At 54.4% G+C, this 25,735-nt stretch overlaps 1 protein-coding gene across 1 annotated transcript in view; it reads right to left on the bottom strand.

The window, feature by feature from the left end:
- Positions 1–1,106: 1,106 nt before the first annotated feature.
- actr1b (actin related protein 1B) overlaps positions 1,107–25,735 on the bottom strand; it is a 30,922-nt gene continuing 6,293 nt past the window's right edge. The window contains exons 6-12 of the mRNA XM_072485656.1: positions 23,924–24,140; positions 19,935–20,027; positions 19,035–19,209; positions 17,160–17,221; positions 16,156–16,196; positions 6,532–6,659; positions 1,107–1,307 (exon numbers count right to left, since the gene is read on the bottom strand). Of these exons, the coding sequence (XP_072341757.1) occupies positions 6,557–6,659; positions 16,156–16,196; positions 17,160–17,221; positions 19,035–19,209; positions 19,935–20,027; positions 23,924–24,140 (691 nt within the window). The 3' untranslated portion in view covers positions 1,107–1,307; positions 6,532–6,556. The remainder of the gene's footprint in view (positions 1,308–6,531; positions 6,660–16,155; positions 16,197–17,159; positions 17,222–19,034; positions 19,210–19,934; positions 20,028–23,923; positions 24,141–25,735) is intronic.

Genomic DNA, 25,735 nt, shown 5'->3' with positions numbered 1-25,735 from the left:
CGTGGAAAAATCTATCTGACCCCAGTTCATCCACTCTGCCGAAAACATGCACATACCTTTCCCCTTCTCAGCACGAAAGATTTACTTAGGTTCTGAACTGGAGTTACATACAGAGTGGAATGGTTCAGCATTTCAACCTCCCAACTATAAAAAAAACAAAAAGCGCAGGCCAAAATAAACAAGGGAACAAAATTCCATGATCAAGCTTGTTGAACAAGGTTTTTACGTTAGTGCCAGTGCCGCATTTCAGTTTCACACCTCATGTCCTGAAGGTGATGGGAGATAGTCTGCGGGGAGGGGGGGTTCAACGAAGGCAGAAAACACACAGGCCACATTCCCACCTTCGACTGGCCTGCACCCACTGGAGTTGGGTCACACACCATTCATGAACTCACCAAATGGTGTGGCGGGCTCTTCCTTCTTTCGTGTCGCAGTCAAGGCTCACCCACCAATTGCCCTTGAACTGAGTGGAGCATTTCAGAAGAGCAGTTCAGAGTCAACCACACTGCTGTGGTCAGAAAGCACACGTAGGCCAGACGGGGGGAGGGCGGCAGATTTCCTTCCCGAAAGGACACGAGTGAACCAGATGGAACTTCGCAACAATCGGTGATTGTCGTCACGGTCAGCAGTCCTGAAACTAGCCTCATCGTCCGGACTGATGAACCGGATTAAAATTTCTCCTGCTGTCCTGGTGGGTTTTGAATCCCTGCCATGGAGCACTGGCCTAGGGGTTCTGGATCTCTAGTCCAGTGACATTGTGCCACCACCTCCCCTCCCCTCGAGAGGATAAACAGTCGAGTCGTGTTCCGATATTCGTAACTGCTCTCCGAAGAAGGGGTTGATCTGTTTCCTGCCTTAATGTCTCAATTGTCTGCATTCCTCAGGAAAACTGCAATGCTGAAAGCAGCTGGGAACAAGCTGCCTGGAGCCCTGGGTTGGAAATGTTGACCGTCTGGCGGTGCATGATGAAGGCTTTAGGCCGTGCTCCGAAACAATATGACCGCGTGTTCTCATTTAGGTGAGGCAGGATGGACAGTAGGGAGGGAAAATGGTATTAATTTAGAAAGATTCCACGAACACCACTGAAGCGCATCAAAAAAATCACATTGTTCTCATTTAAATGCTTTTTATTTATATTATTTTAAATACATGTGAGGTAAGCCTTCCTGGTGCCAGTTTTATTCCCAGATTTTCCATAGCTCTTTGAACAAGATTAAAGGCACTGCAGTACCGACATGTTTTGAAATGTTTGCCGGAGGGAGGAAAAATGATCGGATCCAGAATTCTTTAACAGACTGTTCAATTCTCTGCAAGTTGATACAAAAAAAATCAAAACTGCTTTCAGTGTTGCTTCACAGAACTCTTGCCCCAATTCATGCTTCAGAGACACTTGATGCTCAAAGGTGGTCTCAAGGAGACCTTTGGTATCTTGCCAATAGTCCATGCTCCACCTGAGAGTCTGGGCACTGAGTGTCGGTAGCTTCTTCGTAATACATCACGACCAACTTTCTTCCCTGCCCGATGCTCAAGGGGGATGGGGGAAGAAGAGAGGGAAGGTGAGGGGGGGGAAACCACAAACCCTGGTCAGGAATGAGACCCATACCTGAACTTTCCCCTCCCACTGCCGAGCCTTATTGGTAACTCACTCTGAAACCCCAGCTGAGATCAAATGCAACACTTGATGTCATTCCGTCTGCAGGACACAATGAACAGCACTGGTGTAGACACCTAGTTTTCATTCTCAACGTACCAGGTTGGCAGTAGCTCACTTAAATGGAGGTGTAAGGCAGGCAACAAGGCAAAGAATCCCAACCGGTGCAATGCACAACAAACAAAGGTGAGTACCAGCCCCTGCTATTCAATGAACCCAACCATCTGGCCAACAAACCAGTGCAAGTGACACTCTCATGTTTGTCAGTGGTCAGCAAGGATGGCTGGAAGAGATAGCTGCCAAATTCTCATGGATTAAAGCCCAGAGGCTTAAGGAGTTGCAGACTGATATTGGGGCACTATTCAGGATTCAATTGTTGTATGCATGCACTGGGTAAAGAGCTGGAAGGACAAGTGATCAACCTCAGCAAGTACTTTCTTGAACTTGTCAGTTAGACGTCAACTTTTAAGACTCTCAGGGCAAAAGCTGACTGAGCATCATCTCATTTACAGAAGTGAATACAAAACAGTAGGAATACATCGCAATATTTCTTCAGTCTCCATCTCGACAATAGAATCGGTGCAAAATATGGCAAGCTCCATAACTACCTGATGTTGCGCTGTTTGTTGCAGAACTTGATGCAGCAGCCTCGAGATTGATGTGCTCACTTTTAACCTTTCAGCCACAGCGACGCGCCATGTGGCTGCCATGGAGAGGGAGAGCTTCTTCAGCAATGGAAAGTGACACAGGAGACCCCCAATAAACAATAACAAGCCCCTAAATTTACCCTTACAGGACAAACTGAGGTTCAAAATAAAAATAAAAATACACCCACCCCTTATTACAGGAGGCAGCAGGGCAGCTTTTACAAATCTTTGCTTCCTAATTTGTTTGAAATTATGTATGAAATATTCACTGAATTGGCCAAACAACCTTTGGCTCTCTCCTGCATGGTATGCATAAGGCAGGATTAGTCGACAACATGTTGTCGAGTGCCAAAATCCCAAGCAACCCTTTACCAGAGAACCCCCCATACAATGCTACCATGTGCTGCACCAGAGTGATGAATCTGGGCCCTGAACCAAACAGTAAGCAGTAGGTTTCAATTGTGCCACTGTGAGCAGCTGGCACGTGTATACCACACGTTTCTTGGCCTGCAGGTACAAGATTTGCCACGTCAACTCCTTGGGAGAAAAAAGTGAAAACTATGCTGCTCTGACACTGTTTCTGGAGAGAGAAATGAAGTGCTCACGCCTGCACACCATCATCACAACTGATAACACGTCTGAGATGCAACCGGCTCCAGGCAAGCACACAGGCAGGCAAAGGTGAGGCGGGAGTAGGGCGGTGCAAATGGAGAGCAAAAAGCAAGAACTGAGATAGAACAGAAGGCAGAAGAGGCCGAATGACGAAAGGGATGATGGTGCAAAGCCAAAGCCAAATTCAAAAAACACAAGATGGGTCTCCAGGAGGATTAAAGAGAAAGAGTATTGACATCTGGGGCGCGATTCTCCGACCTCCCGCCGGGTCGGAGAATCGCCGGGGGCTGGCGTGAATCTCGCCCCCGCCGTGTCCCGAATTCTCCGCCACCAGAGAATCGGCGGGGTCGTGAATCGCGCCACGCCGGTCGGCGGGCTGCCCCCGGTGATCCTCCGGCCCGCGATGGGTCGAAGTCCCGCCACTGTCAACCCTCGCCAGTTGGCGTGGATTGAACCACCTACCTTACCGGCAGCGGCAGACGGCACGGGCAGGCTCCAGGATCCTTGGGGGGGGGCGCGGGGCTATCTGGACCCGGGGGGGTGCCCCCACGGTGGCCTGGCCCACGATCGGGGCCCACCGTTCGGGCCTGTGCAGTGGGGGCACTCTTTTTCTTCCGCCTTCGCCATGGTCTCCACTATGGCGGACGCGGAAGAGACCCCCTCCACTGCGCATGCGCGAGGATGCAGTGAGCTTCCGCTGACGCTCCCGTGCATGCATCGCCCGGCGAAGTCCTTCGGCGCCGGCTGGCGTGGCGTCAAAGGCCTTTCCTGCCAGCCGGCAGGGCGGAAATTACTCCGGCGCGGGCCTAGCCCCTCAAGGTGAGGGCTTGGGCCCTAAAGGTGCGGAGAATTCCACACCTTTGGGGTGGCGCGATGCCGGAGTGGTTCCCGCCACTCCATTACGCTGGATTCCCCCGCCCCGCCGGGGAGGCAAGAATCCCGGCCCTGATGTCCCAAACACAAGGGCAGAGGTTATGACCTGAAATGACTTTCAAGTGCCTATGTCCTCGAGCTCAGATTGATCTTCTTTGTCCTCGGCCTCCTAGACTTTCTGAATGAACTCCAAGGAGGGGCATGGTAGAGAATTGGAAGGACAGACAACCGGAAGCTCAGGGTCACAGTTGCAGAGTGAACAAAGGTGTTCTGCAGAATGGTCAGCCAACCTGTGCTCTGTCTCCTCCTCTACTGATCCAAACAAGCTTTTTTTTTGGATAAATTTAGAGTACCCAATTAATTTTTTCCAATTCAGAGGCACTTTAGCGGTGCCAATCCACCTACCCCGTACTTCTTTGGGTTGTGGGGGCGAAACCCACGCAAACACGGGGAGAATATGCAAACTCCATATGGACAGTGACCCAGGGCCGGGATTTAACCTGGGACCTCGGTGCCGAGAGGCAGCAGTGCTAGCCACTGTTCAACCAAGCTGCCCTCTGTTCCAAACAAGCTTGAGGAACGGCACCATCTTTTCCCGAGAGGCTTTACATACTCCTAAACTCACCCAGTCCAACAATTTCAGATCACACTGCTGCCCTCATTTTTCCTGAAAGCAACGGCTGAGAATGATTAACTGTTGCCATCCAAAGCTCCTCTCTACCCTTTATTCTCTTGTTTCATTCCCACCCTCTTGTTGCATTCAGTCTTCTACCCGCCCTTTCATTCTTGGCTCCCCTTACCCCTTTCCCTCCCTTTGTACTTGAAAAAGGCCTGTTACATGTCCAACTTTTTTCCAGTTCTAAAAGACTGACCTGAAAGGTTAACTCTGCTTCTCTCTCCAGAGTCTGTCTGATTTGCTGAGTATTTCCACCACTTTCCAGATTATTTCTCAGCAGCTTGTCACAGCTATTTTAAATGAGGCCCACGCTCTTGACCATGGATATTATGATAACCCAGCCTCCCAACATCAATGCAGGGTTTCCACGTCACCACGTCCCTGCAGCACAAGAGGAAGCTATTCAGCAAACCGGATCCATGTCTGCCGAGCAATCCAGCCACTCACATTCCTTTGCTCTCGTCTGGTAACTCTGCAAGTTCATTTGCCCCAAGTGCCCTCTTTGGAATCATTCTCGATCTCCACTTCCACCAGTCACGTGGCAAGCAGGTTTCTGGTCATTTCCGCTCACTGCGGAATAAAAATTGCTCGTCACATCGCCCCTGCATCTCTTGTCCAAAACCCGCACCCTCCAATACTTGTACCATGAGCTGGCGGGAAAAGCTTTTGCCTGCCCTTTACTGGTATGTGCCGAATCCCATTTCAGGCAACAATCTATAACTACTAGGCCGCGAATGGGGAAGTATATTCGGGCTTCAAGCTCGTCAAGGGCAATAGGTGGAGGGGAGAAAGGACGAGAACGGCAGATTCCAATCCAAGCCCCATTAGACCCTAGTGCAATAGTGCTTCACAAACATGTTGAACACAGCAACCACTCCAAAGCAAAGCTCCCTTTTTAAGTTACAGAACCAGTCTCTCGCAAGCAATTTACTGCAAGTCAGTTTTTCCACTAAATGCAGTTGCCAAAGCACAGCATTAATCTGAAGCTGGGTACCTGTATTTAATCACTGAGTGCTCAAAGGTAGCCTCGTTTGTGAGCAATATGTTTGTCCAATTTGAAAATTTCCCAACTGGAAACAAAATGGTTTTGTCTTCTGAATGAATAACAGCTATGAAACCATCAGGAGTAAATTAAAAACCTATTATCTTTTGCCAGGAAACAAAATAGTTATTTACACTGCGATTGTAAGAATGATTACCAATTATTAAATATTCCTTCAATAATTTTATTCAGTGCCAGACTAGACCTGCAGCTATCATCAAGTGGTCCTCGATAGCCAACTCCTTCCCTCCTCCCCAACAACTGCAAATAAAATGCTTCTTCCGGTGTGTAACATGTTAACCATTTGCTGCGCGCAGCATGTGACATTTGTAGCGCTGTCTAGGACCACAAAATATTTAGCCGGGCCTTCTCTGCAGACGGGAATGCCCAGGGACACAGTACTCTGGTCCCAGCAGCTTTCCATTTCCTGCTAGCATTCCTAGCCCAGCTGGACATGAGAAGACTGCAAACTACTCACTCCCCTGCACATTTACGAAATGGGGACACAGGGAGAAAAGGGTTGGAATGCGGATCAAACACATAACATTACATAATTTCCTTCAGTGAACAAGTGCATTTTGCTTCCTTTATAAATGGCAAGGTTGAAAGCAATTCCAGCCATTAGTCTAAAGTTGTCCCCTCCACAGCAGTCAAATCAAATCTCATTCAATAAAACCAAACCCTGAAGGGGGCAGATAAAGTTTGTTTCGGTAAGTGGTATCCAAACCGTTTCTTCTTATACGTCGATAAATCTCATATTACTTATCCATTACTCATTCTTTTTTAATTTTTAATTTTGTAAATTTTAGAGTACCCAATTCATTTTTTCCATTAAGGGGCAATTTAGTGTGCCAATCCATCTGGCGAAACCCACGCAAACTCGGGGAGAATATGCAAACTCCACACGGACAGTGACCCCAAAGCCGGGATTGAACCTGGACCGCGGCGCTGTGAGGCAACAGGGTTAACCCACTGCGGTCCATTACTCATTCTGCATGGCTATTTTGTACAGACAGGAGACGAGGCTTACACAGCGGCACGTTCACTTCACAACGTTAAAATGTCTTCCGGTGGATCGCACGTGCCCCGTCCTCCTCATACTCTTTCTTTGACACCCACATTTTCTTAAATGTGTCTAAGGAAGCCAGGATGGATCCACTGCGAGAAGAAAAGGAATCAAAGAAACAGTTTTAAAAACAGTGAACTATGGACCCAGGTGATTCAACAGTTTACAGTGCTGCTCGGGAGAGAGATCAGGGGCGAAATTCTCCGTTATCGGCGGAAAGTCCGCCGATCGGCGCAAAAAACGGCGCAAATCCCACTTGCGTCACGTCATAAAAATGGGCCGATAGTCTGCGGCCCGAAATGGGCTAGCAGCGACGTAACGGGATCCGCGCTTGCGCAGTGGTTCACGCCGTGCAGCGTCATACGCGCTGCACGGCGTGACGGCTCATAAAGGCCGCGCAGCTCCCCCCCACCCGACCGGAACAGCCGACCGCAACACCCGACTTGATGGCTGGCCGTCGCTCAGCCCCGAGGTTCGAGTCACGCGATGTGGAGGCGCTCCTGGATGCGGTGGAGCAGAGGAGGGACGCCCTGTATCCCGGGCACGGCCGCAGAGTTGCCCCACGCCACAGCCGGCGTCTGTGGAGGGAGGTGGCAGAGGCCGTCACCCGCTGTGGCCCTGACACCACGGACAGGCACCCAGTGCCACAAGAAGGTGAACGACCTCGTCAGAGCAGGCAGGGTGAGCGTCCCCCATATCCCCCATATCCCCTCTCCCCCAAATCCCCCATATCCCCCCTCCCCCATATCCCCCCCTCCCCCATATCCCCCCCTCCCCATATCCCCCATATCCCCCCTCCCCCATATCCCCCCCCTCCCCATATCCCCCCCTCCCCCATATCCCCCCCCTCCCCCATATCCCCCATATCCCCCCCTCCCCCATATTCCCCCCTCCCCATATCCCCCCTCCCCCATATCCCCCATATCCCCCCTCCCCCATATCCCCCCCTCCCCCATATCCCCCATATTCCCCCCTCCCCCATATCCCCCATATCCCCCATATCCCCCATATTCCCCCCTCCCCCCATATCCCCCCTCCCCCATATCCCCCATATCCCCCTCCCCCATATCCCCCCTCCCCCATATCCCCCATATTCCCCCCTCCCCCATATCCCCCATATCCCCCATATTCCCCCCTCCCCCATATTCCCCCCTCCCCCATATCCCCCCTCCCCCATATCCCCCCTCCCCCATATCCCCCCTCCCCCATATCCCCCCTCCCCCATATCCCCATATTCCCCCCTCCCCCATATCCCCCATATCCCCCCTCCCCCATATCCCCCCCTCCCCCATATCCCCCATATCCCCCATATTCCCCCCTCCCCCATATCCCCCATATCCCCCCTCCCCCATATCCCCCCTCCCCCATATCCCCCCCTCCCCCATATCCCCCATATCCCCCATATCCCCCCTCCCCATATCCCCCCCTCCCCATATCCCCCCCTCCCCTATATCCCCCATATCCCCCATATTCCCCCCTCCCCCATATCCCCCCTCCCCCATATCCCCCCTCCCCCATATCCCCCATATCCCCCATATTCCCCCCTCCCCCCATATCCCCCATATTCCCCCCTCCCCCATATCCCCCATATTCCCCCCTCCCCCATATTCCCCCCTCCCCCATATCCCCCCTCCCCCATATCCCCCATATCCCCCCTCCCCCATATCCCCCCCTCCCCCATATCCCCCATATTCCCCCCTCCCCCATATCCCCCATATCCCCCATATTCCCCCCTCCCCCATATTCCCCCCTCCCCCATATCCCCCTCCCCCATTCCCCCCTCCCCATATCCCCCCTCCCCATATCCCCATATCCCCCCTCCCCATATCCCCCCCTCCCCCATATCCCCCATATCCCCCATATTCCCCCTCCCCCATATCCCCCATATCCCCCCTCCCCCATATCCCCCCCTCCCCCATATCCCCCTCCCCATATCCCCCATATACCCCCTCCCCCATATCCCCCCTCCCCCATATCCCCCATATCCCCAAGTGAATCCAGCCCCTAACCTTAACCTCTGCAATGCACGCGCAACCGATGGCGTGCATTCATATACCTGCCTAACACTGTTGCCTTTTACCCCTGCCACCCCCCCCCCCCCCCAGGAGAAGCGCGCACACAACAATAGGGAGCATGTGAGGACTGGAGGAGGGGCCCGCTGATGAGAGGCCACTGACCGTACACGAGGAAAGGGCCCTGGAACTGGCTGGCGGACCTGACGACCGGGAGGTTGCTGATGCAGAGGTCGGGGCCCCACGAGCAAGTGAGCCACCAACAGCCCGTCCCCATATCCCCCCTCCCCTACATCCCCCTCTCCCGTATCACCTGATCACTGCCTGATGTCTAACCATGCATGCTTCATTGTGTATCGCAGGACCAAACGTCATGCATGCTTCATTGTGTATCGCAGGACCAAACGTCCAGGCACCCATCCCCGCAGATGCAGACCGCCCGCAGGATGCCCCTCGGAGACCACGGGAGACGGAGAGACCCGCACCCTCCAGCATGCGACGCCCGCAGGATGCCCCTCGGAGACCACGGGAGACGGAGAGACCCGAACCCTCCAGCATGCGACGCCCGCAGGATGCCCCTCGGAGACCACGGGAGACGGAGAGACCCGAACCCTCCAGCATGCGACGCCCGCAGGATGCCCCTCGGAGACCACGGGAGACGGAGAGACCCGGAGCAACAGGGAGACGACACCCCCGTCACGTGCGGGAGCGACCACCCAGCGATGAGGGGGGCAGCCACAGGCCCCCGTCACATCCGAGCCAGGACACCACTACCCAGGACACCACTATCCAGGACACCCCTACCCGGGACACCACTACCCAGGACACCCCTACCCGGGACAGCACTACCCGGGACAGCACTACCCAGGACACCCCTACCCGGGAAGACGAAATACCGGACAGTGACTCAGAGTGGATGGGTGGAGACGAACCCCCACCCCGAAGTGCCATGGAGTCAGAGTGGGACGAAGAGCACGACACAACGCCACTGCTGTCACCAACACCCTCCACCATCGCAGAAACACTCACCACGGTTGGGCACTTTAGTGATGAGGCGTCTGGTACACTCACTGGTGCGCACAACACAGCCGTCCCGGTACAGCAGGTGGAGGTAGGAGCAGCAGAGGGACCGGGCGGTCGGAGGGCAGCCCAGGCCAAGCGAACATCTGCCGCCCAGATGGATCCCGGGTTCCTGCAGTTACCACACCCACACATAGATCCGATGCAACCACCGACACGGAGACGAGCGAATAGGGTGACGGGTGGCTTGCGGCGGCTGCGGTCGCAGGTGGAGGAGTCCACCCGCGTCCAGGAGCTGGGAGTGGTCCCGGTCATGCGTGCCACCCAGGCTGACACCGCACGGGTGGCGTCCGCGGTGGAGGCAATGGGTGCGACGGTGTCAGACATGGGGAACGGTTTGCGAGGCCTGGGGCCTTCCGTGCAGGCGGCGTCTGTGGCCCAGGAAATGGCTGCCCTCTCACAGGAGGCAATGAGCCAGTGCCAGCGCCAGATGGCAGAGGCGCTCAACGCCATAGCCCAGTCTCAGCAGGCCATGGCCCAGTCTCAGCAGGCCATAGCCCAGTCTCTGCAGGCCATGGCCCAGTCTCTGCAGGCCATGGCCCAGTCTCAGCAGGCCATCGCTGAGGGCATCGGCGCCAGTGGCCATGTGCGAGCTGGCGTCGCACTGTCGCAGACAGGGTTCGACAACCCCCTGGGCTCCATGGCTGCAAACCTGCAGACCCCTGTCGATACCAGCACGGGCCTCCAGGACTGGCAGCGCCAGATGTCGGGGGCGCGTCGGATGGCCAGTCCGTTCGCATCCCCCACCCATGTAGAGGCCTGGGGGCCATCGGGCACCCCGAGGGAGGAGGAGGTGGTGTGGTCCGTCCCGGCTCCCTCTGTAGGGGAGGTCCCGGTACACCGCGACACCTCGGACTCCCCCCCTTCCGTCCCAGGTGCATCGGGTGGGCAACGGGCAGGACAGGCTGGCAGCTCGCCATCCCAGTCGCCCGGGCCGCAGCCTGGCACATCTAGGCCAGGACGCCCCAGGAAACGGCCGCCAAAGGGATCCAGTGTCAGAGGGCAGGAATCACAGGAGTCCACCTCCAGTTCTGCTGTACCGTCTGGGGAACCACGTAGACGTAGTCAAAGGGCCCGTAAGGCCAAACAATTAGACACTGAGTAAGTTGGCACGGGTGCAGGGCACAGATGAGTTTTAGGCGCTAGGGCACGTGCATGAACTCCTTTGGTTATTAAAGTCAATGTTACACCTACCGAAGCTGCCTTTGTGCTCTGTCCAAAGTGTGCGGGGGTGTCATGTACGTTGAGCGCAAGTGTGTGTGTGAGGGGTGGTCTTACCTCAGCCCCAGGTGAGTCTGCCCCCTTCCCCCTGGGCCGCCATCAACATCCCCCGGGCAGAGGACGGGACCGTGCGCTGCAGTGTCACAGCCGCATGCAGGGATGGTCCGGGTGGATGGTGGTACTGTGGCCATGGGTCAGACATAGTCCAACGATGTAGAGCCAGGAGCTCATCGGAGGCGGGCTGTCATCATTCTCCATGGCCTGCGATAGACACGCGTCCACCCGCAACTGGGTGAGCCCGGCCCGTTGTGCCGCCGGTGGATCGGCAATTGGGAGTGGGGGGGTGGTGTGCATGCGGGTGGGGTGTGTGGGGTTGGGGAGGGGGGTGATGGTGCTGGGTGGATGGATGGGTGGGGGGTGTGGGTGGTCGGCTGTTGTCATGGTGTGCGGTCTGTGGCCATACTACCCGATTCCCACGCCCATCTAGTCAGTGAAGCGGGCGTCTATCAGTCTGTCCCGTGCCCGCTGGGCCAGCCGGTAACGGTGGACAGCCACCCGTCTGTGTCTACCCCGTCTGCCCTGACCATTGCCCCCATCCCCCTCATCTGGGGAGGACTGGGCCTCTTCCTGCTGCTCCTCCACTCCGCCCTCCTCTGCCTGCGGCACATCGCCCCTCTGCTGGGCTATGTTGTGCAGGACGCAGCACACCACAATGATGCGGCCGACCCTATCTGACCGATACTGGAGGGCGCCCCCAGAGAGGTCCAGGCACCTGAAACGCATCTTCAGCACGCCAAAGCACCTCTCGATCACTCCCCTTGTCGCTACATGGGCATCATTGTAGCGGTTCTCCGCCTCATTGCGTGGCCTCCGTATAGGCGTCATCAGCCACGATCGCAATGGGTAGCCCCTGTCGCCCAGCAACCAGCCCCTCAGCCGGGGATGGCGTCCCTCGTACATGCCGGGGATGGATGACCGCGACAACACGAATGAGTCGTGTACACTGCCTGGGTAACGGGCGCAGACGTGCAGGATCATCATGCGGTGGTCGCAGACCACCTGTACGTTCATCGAATAGGTCCCCTTCCTATTAGTGAACACGGCCCTGTTATCTGCAGGTGGCCGCACGGCGACGTGCATCCCATCGATCGCGCCCTGGACCATGGGGAACCCGGCAATGGCAGAGAAGCCCACGGCCCGGGCATCTTGGCTGGCCCGGTCCACGGGGAAGCGGATGTAGCGGTGCGCCATGGCATAAAGGGCATCTGTCACTGCCCGGATGCACCGATGCACCGATGTCTGCGATATGCCGGACAGGTCCCCACTCGGTGCCTGGAATGACCCCGTTGCATAAAAGTTCAGGGCCACCGTAACCTTGACGGACACGGGGAGAGGGTGTCCCCCGCCAGTGCCACGCGGTGACAGGTGTGCCAGCAGGTGGCAGATGTGTGCCACGGTTTCCCGGCTCATCCGGAGTCTCCTCCTGCATTCCCGGTCCGTGAGGTCCTGGTATGACTGCCGGGGCCGGTACACACGGGGCGCCCTCGGGTGCCTCCGATGCCGTGGGGCCGCGACGTCCTCCTCCCCCTCCTCGTCCTGTCGGTCAGGTGTCCCTCCAGCCTGGGCGGCTGCCGCCTGCCCCTCTGCGGCAGCCTGCGCCGCCTCTCTGGCACGCTCCTCCTCCTCCTCCTCCTCCTCCTCCTCCTCATCCAGGGCAACATAGACATGAGCGGCTGCCACCACGGCGGCCAACATCGCTGGATGATCTGAAAACATGACGACCTGGTGGGGGGGAGGGGAACGACGACATGTCATCATTGCCCATATCCCCTCCTCCCCCCAGCCAGGTGGCATGGACCGCATGGGTCCAACTGTTGGAGGCTGGCACCTGGCCAGGTGGACCAACTCATTTGCCCTCCCATCACCCACCCCGGCACGGACCCCCCCCCCCCGCCCCAACCTCCACCCCAGCACGGACCCCCCCCCCCCAACCTCCACCCCGGCACGGAACCCCTCCCCAACCCCCAACCTCCACCCCAGCACGGACCCTCCCCAACCTCCACCCCAGCACGGACCCTCCCCAACCTCCACCCCGGCACGGACCCTCCCCAACCTCCACCCCGGCACGGACCCTCCCCAACCTCCACCCCGGCACGGACCCTCCCCAACCTCCACCCCAGCACGGACCCTCCCCAACCTCCACCCCAGCACGGACCCTCCCCAACCTCCACCCCAGCACGGACCCTCCCCAACCTCCACCCCGGCACGGACCCCCTCCACAACCTCCACCCCGGCACGGACCCCCTCCCCAACCTCCACCCCGGCACGGAACCCCTCCCCAACCCCCAACCTCCACCCCGGCACGGACCCCCTCCCCAACCCCCAACCTCCACCCCGGCACGGACCCTCCCCAACCTCCACCCCGGCACGGACCCTCCCCAACCTCCACCCCGGCACGGACCCTCCCCAACCTCCACCCCAGCACGGACCCTCCCCAACCTCCACCCCAGCACGGACCCTCCCCAACCTCCACCCCAGCACGGACCCTCCCCAACCTCCACCCCGGCACGGACCCCCTCCCCAACCCCCAACCTCCACCCCGGCACGGACCCTCCCCAACCTCCACCCCGGCACGGACCCTCCCCAACCTCCACCCCGGCACGGACCCTCCCCAACCTCCACCCCAGCACGGACCCTCCCCAACCTCCACCCCAGCACGGACCCTCCCCAACCTCCACCCCAGCACGGACCCTCCCCAACCTCCACCCCGGCACGGACCCCCTCCACAACCTCCACCCCGGCACGGACCCCCTCCCCAACCTCCACCCCGGCACGGACCCCCTCCCCAACCCCCAACCTCCACCCCGGCACGGACCCCCCTCCCCAACCCCCAACCTCCACCCCGGCACGGACCCCCTCCCCAACCCCCAACCTCCACCCCGGCACGGACCCCCTCCCCAACCTCCACCCCGGCACGGAACCCCTCCCCAACCCCCAACCTCCACCCCGGCACGGACCCCCTCCCCAACCCCCAACCTCCACCCCGGCACGGACCCCCTCCCCAACCTCCACCCCGGCACGGACCCCCTCCCCAACCCCCAACCTCCACCCCGGCACGGACCCCCTCCCCAACCCCCAACCTCCACCCCGGCACGGACCCCCTCCCGGCACTCCCCCGGAGCCCAGCCTACTCTAACCACCCCCCCCCCCCCCCCGCCGCACACACACACAAGCCGAGACACACCTCTCCTCAGGCAATCAGTCTGCGGCCACGCATTTCCTGCCCAGAGCCAACCCCCCAGGCCGTCACTCACCTCCTCGCTGGTCGGCGTGAGCCTGGAGCACCGGGTCACGCCGATGAAAAGGAGGTTTGATTGACGTCGACGTGAACGGTCATCACGTCGACGGGACTTCGGCCCATCCGGTAGGGAGAATATCGGCAGGCCGAAAATCGGCTGCCTTGCGCAGGCCCGTGACATTCTCCGCGGCAGCGGCGCCATTAACGCCCCGCCGACTTTTCTCCCTTCGGAGACTTCGGCGGGGGCGGGGGCGGGATTCACGGCGGCCAACGGCCATTCTCCGACCCGGCGGGGGGTCGGAGAATGACGCCCCAGAATTTTGAACAATTGACAGTGAAGGAATGGTGACATATTTTCAGATCAGAATGGTTTGTGGATTGGGATTGGAGGTGCTCGTGTTCCCATGCGTCTGCTGCCCTGTTAACTGGGTCATAGAGGCTGTTATGTTCTGGTGCTTGGCCGGTCGGAATAAGTGCAGCAGAGAACGTCTGGTTCAACCAAATTTCTTATTCAAAGGTCGCCTGCTTTCCTATTTGAGGCCCGAGGTGTAAACAAAAGCTCCCACACTCGTGGCACATTGGGTTTAAAACCCAGCTTCTGGATCAAACGGTCTGCTGCTGCGCAGTGACTAGCACTGCTGCCTCATGGCACCGAGGACCATGGTTCGATCGCGGCCCGGGTCACTGTCCGTTTGGAGTATGCATATTCTCCCCGTGTCTGCGTGGGCCTCACGCCCACAACCCAAAGATGTGCAGGGTAACTGGATTGGCCACACTAAATTGCCCCTTTATTGGAGAAAAAGAATTGGATACTCTAAATTTTTTTTTAAAAAATGTCCACTGTTAGAAGCTAGTGCGCAAATGAAACTAAACAGGATTTTAATGGAGGTTGACCAAAACATGGTGCAAAGGAGCCGGTGTCCTTTTCATTTTTAGAAAATTAAACAAAAAGGAAAATCAAATTACAAGCAATGGAAACTTTGAGTGAGTGAATAAATTTTAACTGTCTGGTAGATTTTAATTAAAATGGTGTTCGAATTGAAAGAAAGGAGATTGATTCTTACCTTTAAAAAAAATAAATTTAGAGTGCCCAATTCTTTTTTTCCAATTAAGGGGCAATTTAGCATGGCCAATTCACCTACCCTGCACATCTTTTGGGTGTGTGGAGGTGAGACCCTCACAGAACATAGAACACAGAACAGTACAGCACAGAACAGGCCCTTCGGCCCTCGATGTTGTGCCGAGCATTGTCCGAAACCAAGATCAAGCTATCCCACTCCGTCATTCTGGTGTGCTCCATGTGCCTATCCAATAACCGCTTGAAAGTTCCTAAAGTGTCCGATTCCATTATCACAACAGGCAGTCCATTCCACACCCTAACCACTCTGAGTAAAGAACCTACCTCGGACATCCCTCCTATATCTCCCACCCTGAACCTTATGCCCCCTTGTAACAGCGACATCCACCCGAGGAAATAGTCTCTGAACGTCCACTCTATCTATCCCCCTCATTATCTTATAAACCTCTATTAAGTCGCCTCTCATCCTCCTCCGCTCCAAAGAAAAAAGCCCTAGCTCCCTCAACCTTTCCTCATAAGTCCTATCCTTTAAAAAAAAATTTAGAGTACCCAATTCATTTTTTCCAATTAAGGGGCAATTTTAGCATGTTCAATCCTTGCACATCTTTGGGTTGTGGGGGCGAAATCCACGCAAACATGGGGAGAATGTGCAAACTCCACACGGACAGTGACCCAGAGCCAGGATCGAACCTGGGACCTCGGCTCCGTGAGACTGCATTTAACTCAGATCACAGCCCTCCTGGAAACGCATGAAGGGACAGTAAAAAGGGAAACTTGACCAATTTTGAATTTGACCTGGGCAGAAAATTCATATTCCAAGGCCACAACATTCTTCAACTCACTGAACACATATTGCTGCCTCATCAAATGCCTCAATCCCAACTGCTCCAAGTACTTACCCTATCCACGTCGAGTACAGCCTCTCCTGTGGTGCAGAGATCTGTAAAGAGACACAATTTGTAACTGACTGCTGTGTATAACTAGCACTTGACTATTGTATCCACCTAAAATGGCTGATTCCCTATTAATTTGGCCAAAACCCGATTGAAAATGGCTAACCGAAAAGGCTGATGGGAAAAGCAGGCAACAGGACACAAACGGACAGCTGCAGGCAGAATATCATATTCGGCTCTGGGGAAGTCGGCCCAGATCGATACTCAGGACTATTAGCAGCCCATCAACCCAGACATCTGCAGTTTAATCGGCTATCCCCGGGAACAATTGCAACATATTAGCAATTGAATACCGGGCCAGACCTGTTGGCGCCTGCAGTGGCCGAAACAAAGGCAGGTGAACGACCACCCCCCGATCGGGGAATCGCCTCGCAATTGGACGTATCGAACCCAGTGATTGGGAACAAGTCCAATCACTTGGGACTCAGGGTCAAGGGCCGCCCCGAGAGGCGGGAAGCCCCTGGGCCCTATAAAGTGAGGGGCCAAGTTCAGATCTCTCTCTCCCTTCTTCGCCTGCTCGAGACCTTCGCAAGAACATCAACCAGCAACTGTAAGTTTGAATCCAGCGATCGCTATCCGATAAAGACTCCTAGCCATCGACCTGTATCAGCCTTTTGAATCCCGCGGGCCAGATCCGATTCGATAAGCCATTTGTTTCCCTGACCTGGTGGGCCCTTCCGAAAGTTAAGTATTGGCCAGTAGTGATAGGTTTCTATATAGATAGTAGGATTATTGTGTAAACATTACTTGTTGTATATAATAAATGACCGTTGATTTCAATCTTACTAAGCGGTGTGCTGACTTATTAATCATAACTCGAGCTTGAACCATGTGGCGGTATCAAAAAGATACCTGGCGACTCGTGAGCAAAGGTGACATAATCAGAGCTAATAAACTAAGGCTAAAAAGAGCAACACTATCATGTAAGAAATTCAAACTTGCAGCCATACCTTTATTTTCACGTCTTTTGGAGCCAGTTTCTTAACCTCGCTGAGTAACCGGTCGCCAAAGCCTGAGAGCAATGAAACTTCGATTAAAGCTCTTCTAAGAATGTTTTGACCTCTCTGTGGTTTTTGGGTGAGAGTTTCTGTCCCATCCCACCTGACTGGAGACTGCTAATGTGAACTATGTGCACTCTGCTTCAATCAGCTGGTGAGTCCACTTGGTTTTCCCTCACCATTGTCCCCCTCCTCCCCACCCCACTTGGGCTATCAGTTCCCTGTTCTGAGTTGTCCTTTGACACACTGCTTATCTTTGTTCTGCCATTAAAACATTCTGATCTCTTAATGTGCCACTATCAGCTCCCTTCTTCGTCATCATCTCCATCATTTCCATTCCCTTCGGCTTTGTTCCCATCTTTGTCAATCTCGACCTATCGCTGGCCCTCCATGCAGCCCCACTGCTCCACGTGCCCCTACAGTATAACTCTGATCCTATTTCCCGTTCTCCTCAGCTTTGACGAAGAGTCATCCAGACTAGGAATGTTAGCTCCCTTCTCTCTCCACAGAGAGAAGTCTCTTGCTGAGATTGTCCAGTGTTTTCTGTTTTTGTCTCCTTCAGACCTATTTGGGGGAATGACGCAGGGCAGAGGAGCGAGAGTGAGGGTGGAGTGGAACAAAGTTGGACGGGGGGGGGGGGGGGGGGGGGGGGAAGAGATGTAAGGTGCCTCCCATTATGTTAGGCACTCTCAGAGTCTCTGATTAGTTGAGTAAATCTTTCTGCACTCCCAAAGACATGGGTTTATTGACTTTTCTGGATCATAATGAACAGCAGGTACCATCTGCCTCGGTGAATTCAGCACGTGCAGAATCTGTGATTGATCACGGGAGTTATCAGGGCAGCATGGTAGCACAGTGGTTAGCACTGTTGCTTCACAGCACCAGGGACCTGGGTTCGATTCCCGGCTTGGGTCACTGCCTGTGCGGAGTCTGCACGTTCTCCCCGTGTCTGCGTGGGTTTCCTCCGTGTGCTCCGGTTTCCTCCCACAAAGTCCCGAATGACATTCTGTTAGGTGAATTGGACATTCTGAATTCTCCCTCAATGTATGCCATAGTGTGGCGACTGGGGGATTTTCACAGTAACCTCATTGCAATGTTAATGTGAGCCTACTTGTGACACCAATAAAGATTATTATCTAAGAACCCTCACTGCGTACACTGAGCGTACTTGGGGAAATCAGGTCAAGCCAAAGACTGAGGTTTTTTGTTACGACAAAGGTCTGAGATAACAGGTGCTGGGTGGCACATGGCTTTTATGTCATAAACATAGGCTTAAAGCCAACGCACGTTGGCATCTTGTGTCTGCTGGCTAAAACATTCCCTTCTGAATCTTCCTTGGAGCTCAGTCCCCAGTGGGAATGGCTTCACAGCAGGAAACTGTCTACAATTCTGTACAAACTCAGGGTGCTCCTGAGTTTGAACCTGAAGCAGAACTGGAGGAAGCTTCGTCCTGCCTCTCACCCGGACTGTACCTGCACCAAGGCGGCTTCATCTGTGACTCTCCAATTTAGGAGCAACATGTTGCACCATTCATCAGCCACCGAGCAGCCTTTCAACATTAAACAATAGAATCACAGACTAGTGCAACAGAAAAGCAATCACAGAGTGTGAGCTTGTTTGAGAAGCATTCCAGTTCGACCCAGGCCCCTGCTCTTGCTCATATCCCTGAACTCTCCCATTAAAATATTTCTCCAATTCCCTTGTGAAGGCTCCACTTGAGTCAGCATCTGCCACCTGCTGCTCGCCACACTGTTCCAAAGATATATTCTCAAACAAACACTGGTCTAAAGGCTATCAGCTGTGGGTCAGAAGGCATCTTGCGAGCACCTTTGAACAGGGTGGAACCTCCAGAGAGGACAATATTGCAGAATAACGTCCTGCGAAGGTCCATGTCTGACTTCTGGATCGCAAAGGCTAGCACTTCATGAATTCCTTCACTCTCGTCTCCGATCAGGTCAGGCTTAAAAAGCAACTCCGGGGCTCGGAATCGGGCAGGTCCCACCTGCAGGCAACCAACAAGTGACGGACAGAATGATTAAATACCACAATCACACAGATTAATTTGTAACAGAGTCACAGAATCAAGAGCACAGAAACAGGTTCTTGAGCCCACCATGTCTATGCCGACCACCATATACCAATCTGTACTCATCCCATTTTACCAGCACTGGGTCCATAACCTATTATGCCATGGCGATTTAAGTCATGTTTGCATATCAAGCAGCGAATAATGATTTATGGCAGAAAGCTTGAATGCAGCCCTTAATAGCCAGCACTCAAACATCCACAGGCAATGTGTTTATCAACTGAACCACTGACTGCATCATCCTGTGTGATGTCAAGGCACAAGAAGCCCCAGGATCAAGTCTTTGCCGACTTAGATAACTTTGGCCAGGCCAGAAATCCTAGGCTAAGGAAAGGATTAACACATCAGTCAGAGCTTCCACTCGTGATGACTGTCATATCATTCTGCTGTATACATCTAAGTCAGAAAAGGACAAGGTAGCAGTTGGCAGTGATGCTCTCCACCACTAAATAACTTGCTGATGGTCACCATCCAGGTTCAGACATGAAGAATGACCATTCAAATAAGTCCCAGAGCTTAGAGAATTGGATTTGAATGTCACCCAATACCTACAAGTCATTAGTAGGAGGTCAGGATGCAAGGGATTACACTTTTCCAACCACAGTGTGACCAGGTACTGGTAACTATCTCCACAACAATACCTCTAAAGTGCTCCCGTCAGGCAGGGTGTACTGTGCTTTCTCCGTCTCCAACGTCTCATCTTTCTGTGGGTTTATAGAAAGGTAACAGGCCCGCTGAAAAGCAAGAAATAGGTCAGTTTTAGTCCAAACCACAACAACTTCAAATCTTTTTGCTGAAATGCAAATCCATCACAACAGCTGTGTGGAAGAGAAGTGGTTATTGTTGTTTACAAAGCACAGAAACATTACAATCAACTGTATTTGAAATGCAACTTGTAGCTGTAATTGGTCACAATTTCTGTGATGGGGAGGGGGGGGGGGGTGTCTAAGTTGATTTTGTGAAGGGTTTTCTCTGTGGAATGATGTTGTAATCCAGTATAAAGGTGCGCAGAAGCAATGCTGAAATCAGAGACTGACGAATGAGGGACAGCTAGCTATAAAAAGAACTGTCAACATGGCACAAATCCCAGGTGTGAGGTGTGTAGTTGCAAGCTGTGAATTTGAGGAGTCAACTCACACTACATAATGTAAACACGTTAAAAGCAATGAGCTTGGCTCCCGCCATGGCTGAACAGGTTCCACAGTGAGCAGCTGAGGCACACGGACCTGGTCAGGATTTTGCACTCTCGGTGTGTGTGTGGTATTACCAGGTATTGCAGTACCTGAGAGGTGGATGCCCATCGAAGCCCAGGATGGTCATCGACTATAGCCAGACTATCAACAGGTTTACGCAACTGGACGCGTACCCTCTCCCCCGTATAGCCGACCTGGTAAACAGGATTGTGCAGGACAAGGTTTTCTCCACGGTGGATCTCAAGTCTGCCTACCACCAGCTGACCCTCCGTCATGGTGACCGCCAGTACACTGCCTTCGAAGCAGCTGGGCGGCTCTATCACTATTTAAGGGTTCCCTTCGGTGTCACGAACGGGGTCTCGGTCTTCCAACGTGAGATGGACCGAATGGTTGACCGGTACGGCTTACGCGCGACGTTCCCATATCTGGATAACGTCACCATCTGCGGCCATGACCAGCAGGACCACGCCACCAACCTCTGAAAATTTCTCCAGATCGCGAATATCCTTTCTCTGACATACAATAAGGATAAATGCGTGTTTCGCACCGACCATCTAGGCATCCTAGGCTACGTAGTGCGAAATGGAGTCATAGGCCCTGACCCTAAATGCATGCGCCCCCTCATGGAGTTCCCCCTCCCTCACTGCCCCAAGGCCCTAAAGCGCTGCCTCGGCTTCTTTAGCTATTATGCACAATGGGTCCCTAATTACGCAGACAAGGCTCGGCCCCTGATCCAGTCCATAACCTTCCCCCTGTCGACGGAGGCCCGCCAGGCCTTCTACCGCATCAAAGCGGACATCGCAAAAGCCACGATGCGCGCCATCGACGAGTCCCTCCCCTTCCAGGTCGAGAGCGACGCGTCCGACGTAGCTCTGGCGGCCACCCTCAACCAAGCGGGCAGACCCGTGGCTTTCTTCTCCCGTACCCTCCGTGCCTCCGAAATTCGCCATCCCTCGGTCGAAAAGGAGGCCCAGGCCATAGTAGAAGCTGTGCGACACTGGAGGCATTACCTGGCCAGCATGAGATTTACTCTCCTCACGGACCAACGGTTGGTGGCCTTCATGTTCGATAATGAACAGCGGGGCAAGATTAAGAACGACAAGATCTTGCGGTGGAGGATAGAACTCTCCACCTACAATTACGAGATCTTGTACCGTCCTGGGAAGCTGAACGAGCCTCCTGATGCCGTCCCGCGGCACTTGTGCCACCGCGCAAGTGGACCGTCTCCGAGCCCTCCACGAGGACCTCTGCCACCCGGGGGTCACTCGTTTCTTTCATTTCATTAAGACCCGCAACCTGCCCTACTCCATCGAGGAGGTCAGGACAGTCACCAGGGACTGCCGAATCTGCGTGGAGTGCAGACCGCACTTCTACCGGCCAGAGAGAGCGCATCTGATAAAGGCTTCCCGTCCCTTTGAACGCCTCAGCATGGATTTTAATAGCCCCCTCCCCTCCACCGACCACAACACGTACTTCCTGAACGTGATTGACGAATACTCCCGGTTCCCATTCGCCATCCCCTGCCTGGACATGACCACGACCACCGTCATCAAGGCCCTCTAGGGTATTTTTACACTGTTCGGCTTCCCCGCATACATTCACAGTGATAGGGCGTCCTCCTTTACGAGCGACGAACTGCGTCAATTCCTGCTCAGCAAAGGCATCGCCTCGAGCAGAACGACCAGTTACAACCCCCGGAAAACGGGCAGGTAGAGAGGGAGAACGGAACGGTCTGGAAGACCGTCCTGCTGGCCCTTTGGTCCAGGAATCTCCCAGTCTCCCGCTGGCAAGAAGTCCTCCCAGTGGCCCTTCACTCCATCCGGTCGCTGCTCTGTACTACCACAAACCAGACACCTCACGAACGTCTCCTTGTTTTCCCCAGGAAGTCCTCCTCCGGGACCTCGCTCCCAACCTGGCTAGCGACACCCGGACCCGTCCTGCTGCAGAAACATGTGAGGGCGCACAAGTCGGACCCGTTGGTCGAGAGGGTCCATCTGCTGCATGCCAACCCCCAGTACGCCTACGTAGAGTTCCCCGACGGCCGCCAAGACACGGTCTCCCTTCGGGACCTGGCGCCCGCCGGACCCCACGCGCACCCGCACCATTGCCCCCACCCCCACCCTCCCCGTAGCACCTGACCGGAGGGTCAGTACTCCCGCCGCCCCTACCCAGTGCCGAACAGGCACCGACGCCCCCTACAGGCGCCCCTCCCCCTGCCCACTTTTCGCCCCAACAGCGCCACTTAGGGGTGACGAAGCTGCCTGGGAGAAAGACACCACGTTCCCGGAGCCACAACCGCCGGGGCACCCACCAGGATCATCGCCGAAGCCCAGACGCTCCTGAAGGACGACCAGGTCATCCGATCGTCTGATTGCTGCACCATAAAACCCTCAACATCACGGTGCCTCCATACCTGGTCCTACCATGCAAAAGGCGACAGTAACGCTGGCCATCACCCCGCTGGGTTCTTTTATAACAGGGGGTGAATTTGGTAATACCAGGTATTGCAGTACCTGAGAGGTGCATGACCATTGGCTAGACCAGCTCCGCCCTGAGAGGCGGGGTATAAGAACCAATGCCGTCCCAGCAGCCTTCACTTTCTGTATCGAAGCTGCTGGGTACAGTTCTAGCTGATTAAAGCCTATTAGTTATGACTCACCTTGTCTCGAGAGTAATTGATTATGCATCAGTGTGCACCTTATTTTCTGAAATGGGGAGTGGGAAAACTCCAAACCACCCACACCGTGGCACATGACCCACCAATCTGTGCTGACCTGAATGCCTTTGTGTTGGTGCCAGGAGAGCATTAGGTTTAGTCTCAGTGACTCTCCCCCCACCCCATCCCACCCCCACCCCTGGCCAGCCCCCGCCAGCCCACCTCCAGAGTGAGAGCTCCACCGTGACCATCTATCTGGAAAGCGTTAACATCAGGAACATCTGATACTGATGTAACTTTTATGTAATGTCACATGACTACGGGACAGATTGATGGGAAGCAGAAGTATATTCTCGTGGAGCCTATTCAGACGTACACAGATATGTGAGGAATAAACTGTGTCTCTTTTAGAAATAACAGTCGACAGCAACAATCTTATGGTTACAGGCAAACCCTAAGAAACCCCATCTGGATCCCAAATCCAAGACAAGACACCATTCAGAAGGACAAGGGAAACAGGCACATGGGACGGCCATCACCTCCAGGTCACACACCATTCTGATCTGGCCAGAGATTCCCACTCCTTCACCACCCACTGCGTCACCAATCGGAGAACTCCCTATCTCACAGCACTGAGTGACACGTTGCACCAAATTAGCAGCTGAAGGTCGCAGATCACCAGCACCTTCTCAAGCACACTTGGTGATGGACAGTAAACACTGGCCATGCCTATGACACGCACATCTTGGAAAGGAATGAATGAGAAAGAAAGTGCACCCACCTCTTTAATTGTTTTGACAACCTCAAATTCTGCAGTTGTGTGGAAGTCGTACCCTTCTTTCCGGAGGAGCAGGCGCAGGTAGCGGGACACATCCCTGCCAGCTACATCCACCCTCATGATCGAGTGTGGCATGGCAAAGCCCTCGTAGATTGGGACAGCGTGAGTGACACCATCCCCGGCATCAAGCACGACGCCTGTGGTCCGGCCTGTGGCGTATCTGCAGTTAAGATGGAGACTATTGATCGACAGTGCAGGGTCACAGTGCTCAAGCACCAGGAATAGAGCAAAAGAACAAAGAAAAGTACAGCAAAGGAACCGACCCTTCGGCCCTCCAAGCCCGTGCTGACCATGCTGCCCGTCTAAACGAAAATCTTCTACACTTCCTGGGTCCGTATCCCTCTACTCCCATCCTATTCATGTATTTGTCATGATGCCCCTTAAATGTCACTATCGTCCCTGCTTCCACTACCTCCTCCGGTAGCGAGTTCCAGGCACCCACTAGCCTCTGTGTAAAAAACTTGCCTCGTACATCTCCTCTAAACCTTGCCCCTCGCACCTTAAACCTATGCCCCCGAGTAATTGACCCCTCTACCCTGGGGAAAAGCCTCTGACTATCCACTCTGTCTCTGCCCCTCATAATTTTGTAGACCTCTATTAGGTCGCCCCTCAACCTCTGCCATTCCAGTGAAGACAAACCGAGTTTATTCAACCACTCCTCATAGCTAATGCCCTCCAAACCAGGCAATATTCTGGTAAATCTCTTCTGCACCCTCTCTAAAGCCTCCACATCCTTCTGGTAGTGTGGCGATCAGAATTGAACACTATACCAGCCTCCCCGAACAGGCGCCGGAATGTGGCGACTAGGGGCTTTTCACAGTAACTTCATTTGAAGCCTACTTGTGACAATAAGCGATTTTCGCTTCATTTCATTTCATACTCCAAGTGTGGCCTGACTAAGGTTCTTTCCAGTTGCAACATGACTTGCAATTCTTATACTCAATGCCCCGGCCAATGAAGGCAAGCATGCCGTATGCCTTCTTGACTACCTTCTCAACCTGTGTTGCCCCTTTCAGTGACCTGTGGACCTGTACACCTAGATCTTTCTGACTTTCAATACTCTTGAGGGTTCTACCATTCACTGTATATTCCCTACAAAAATGCATTACCTCACATTTGTCAGGTAAAAAGAGGTAATGTGAGAGAAAAAAGACTGCCAGAGTTTGAGTGACTCAAAAATCCAGCTGCAGTGGGCAGCACAGTGGCACAGTGGTTAGCACTGTCGCCTCATGGCATTGGGTTCGATTCCAGCTCTGGGTCACTGTCCGTGTGGAGTTTGCACATTCTCGCCGTTTCTGCGTGGGTTTCGCCCCTACAACTCAAAGATGTGCAGGGTAGGTGGATTGGCCACACTAAATTGCGCCTTAATCGGAAAAAAAGAATTGGGCACTCTAAATTTGTAAAAGAAAATCCAGCTGCATGACGACTCAGGAGCCATGGAGTCACCTGTAACAGGAAGACATCAAAGACAATCTCTGGTCTGTGCGCAGTTAACTACCATAACTCAGGGAGTAGGTGGAGCACCCCATTTGACTTGAACAGTTCTGGGATGAGGGAACAATAAATCAGATCGTGCCACTGCCCTGATCCCTGTATATGGGCATGAGATGAGGACAGGGTGACATTTCCAATATCTGTCACTCGCCAGGCACGGTTGGCAGCTTAGTGGTAACACCAGAGACCTGGGTTCGATTCCCGCCTCAGGTGACTACCTGTGTGGCGATTGCACCTTCTCCCCGTGTCTGCGTGAGTTTC

This window comes from Scyliorhinus torazame, chromosome 20, assembly GCF_047496885.1.
Source record: "Scyliorhinus torazame isolate Kashiwa2021f chromosome 20, sScyTor2.1, whole genome shotgun sequence".
NCBI classification, from domain to species: domain Eukaryota; kingdom Metazoa; phylum Chordata; class Chondrichthyes; order Carcharhiniformes; family Scyliorhinidae; genus Scyliorhinus; species Scyliorhinus torazame.
Note: the sequence above shows the minus strand (reverse complement) of the source record. Positions and strands in the feature narration are given on the sequence as shown.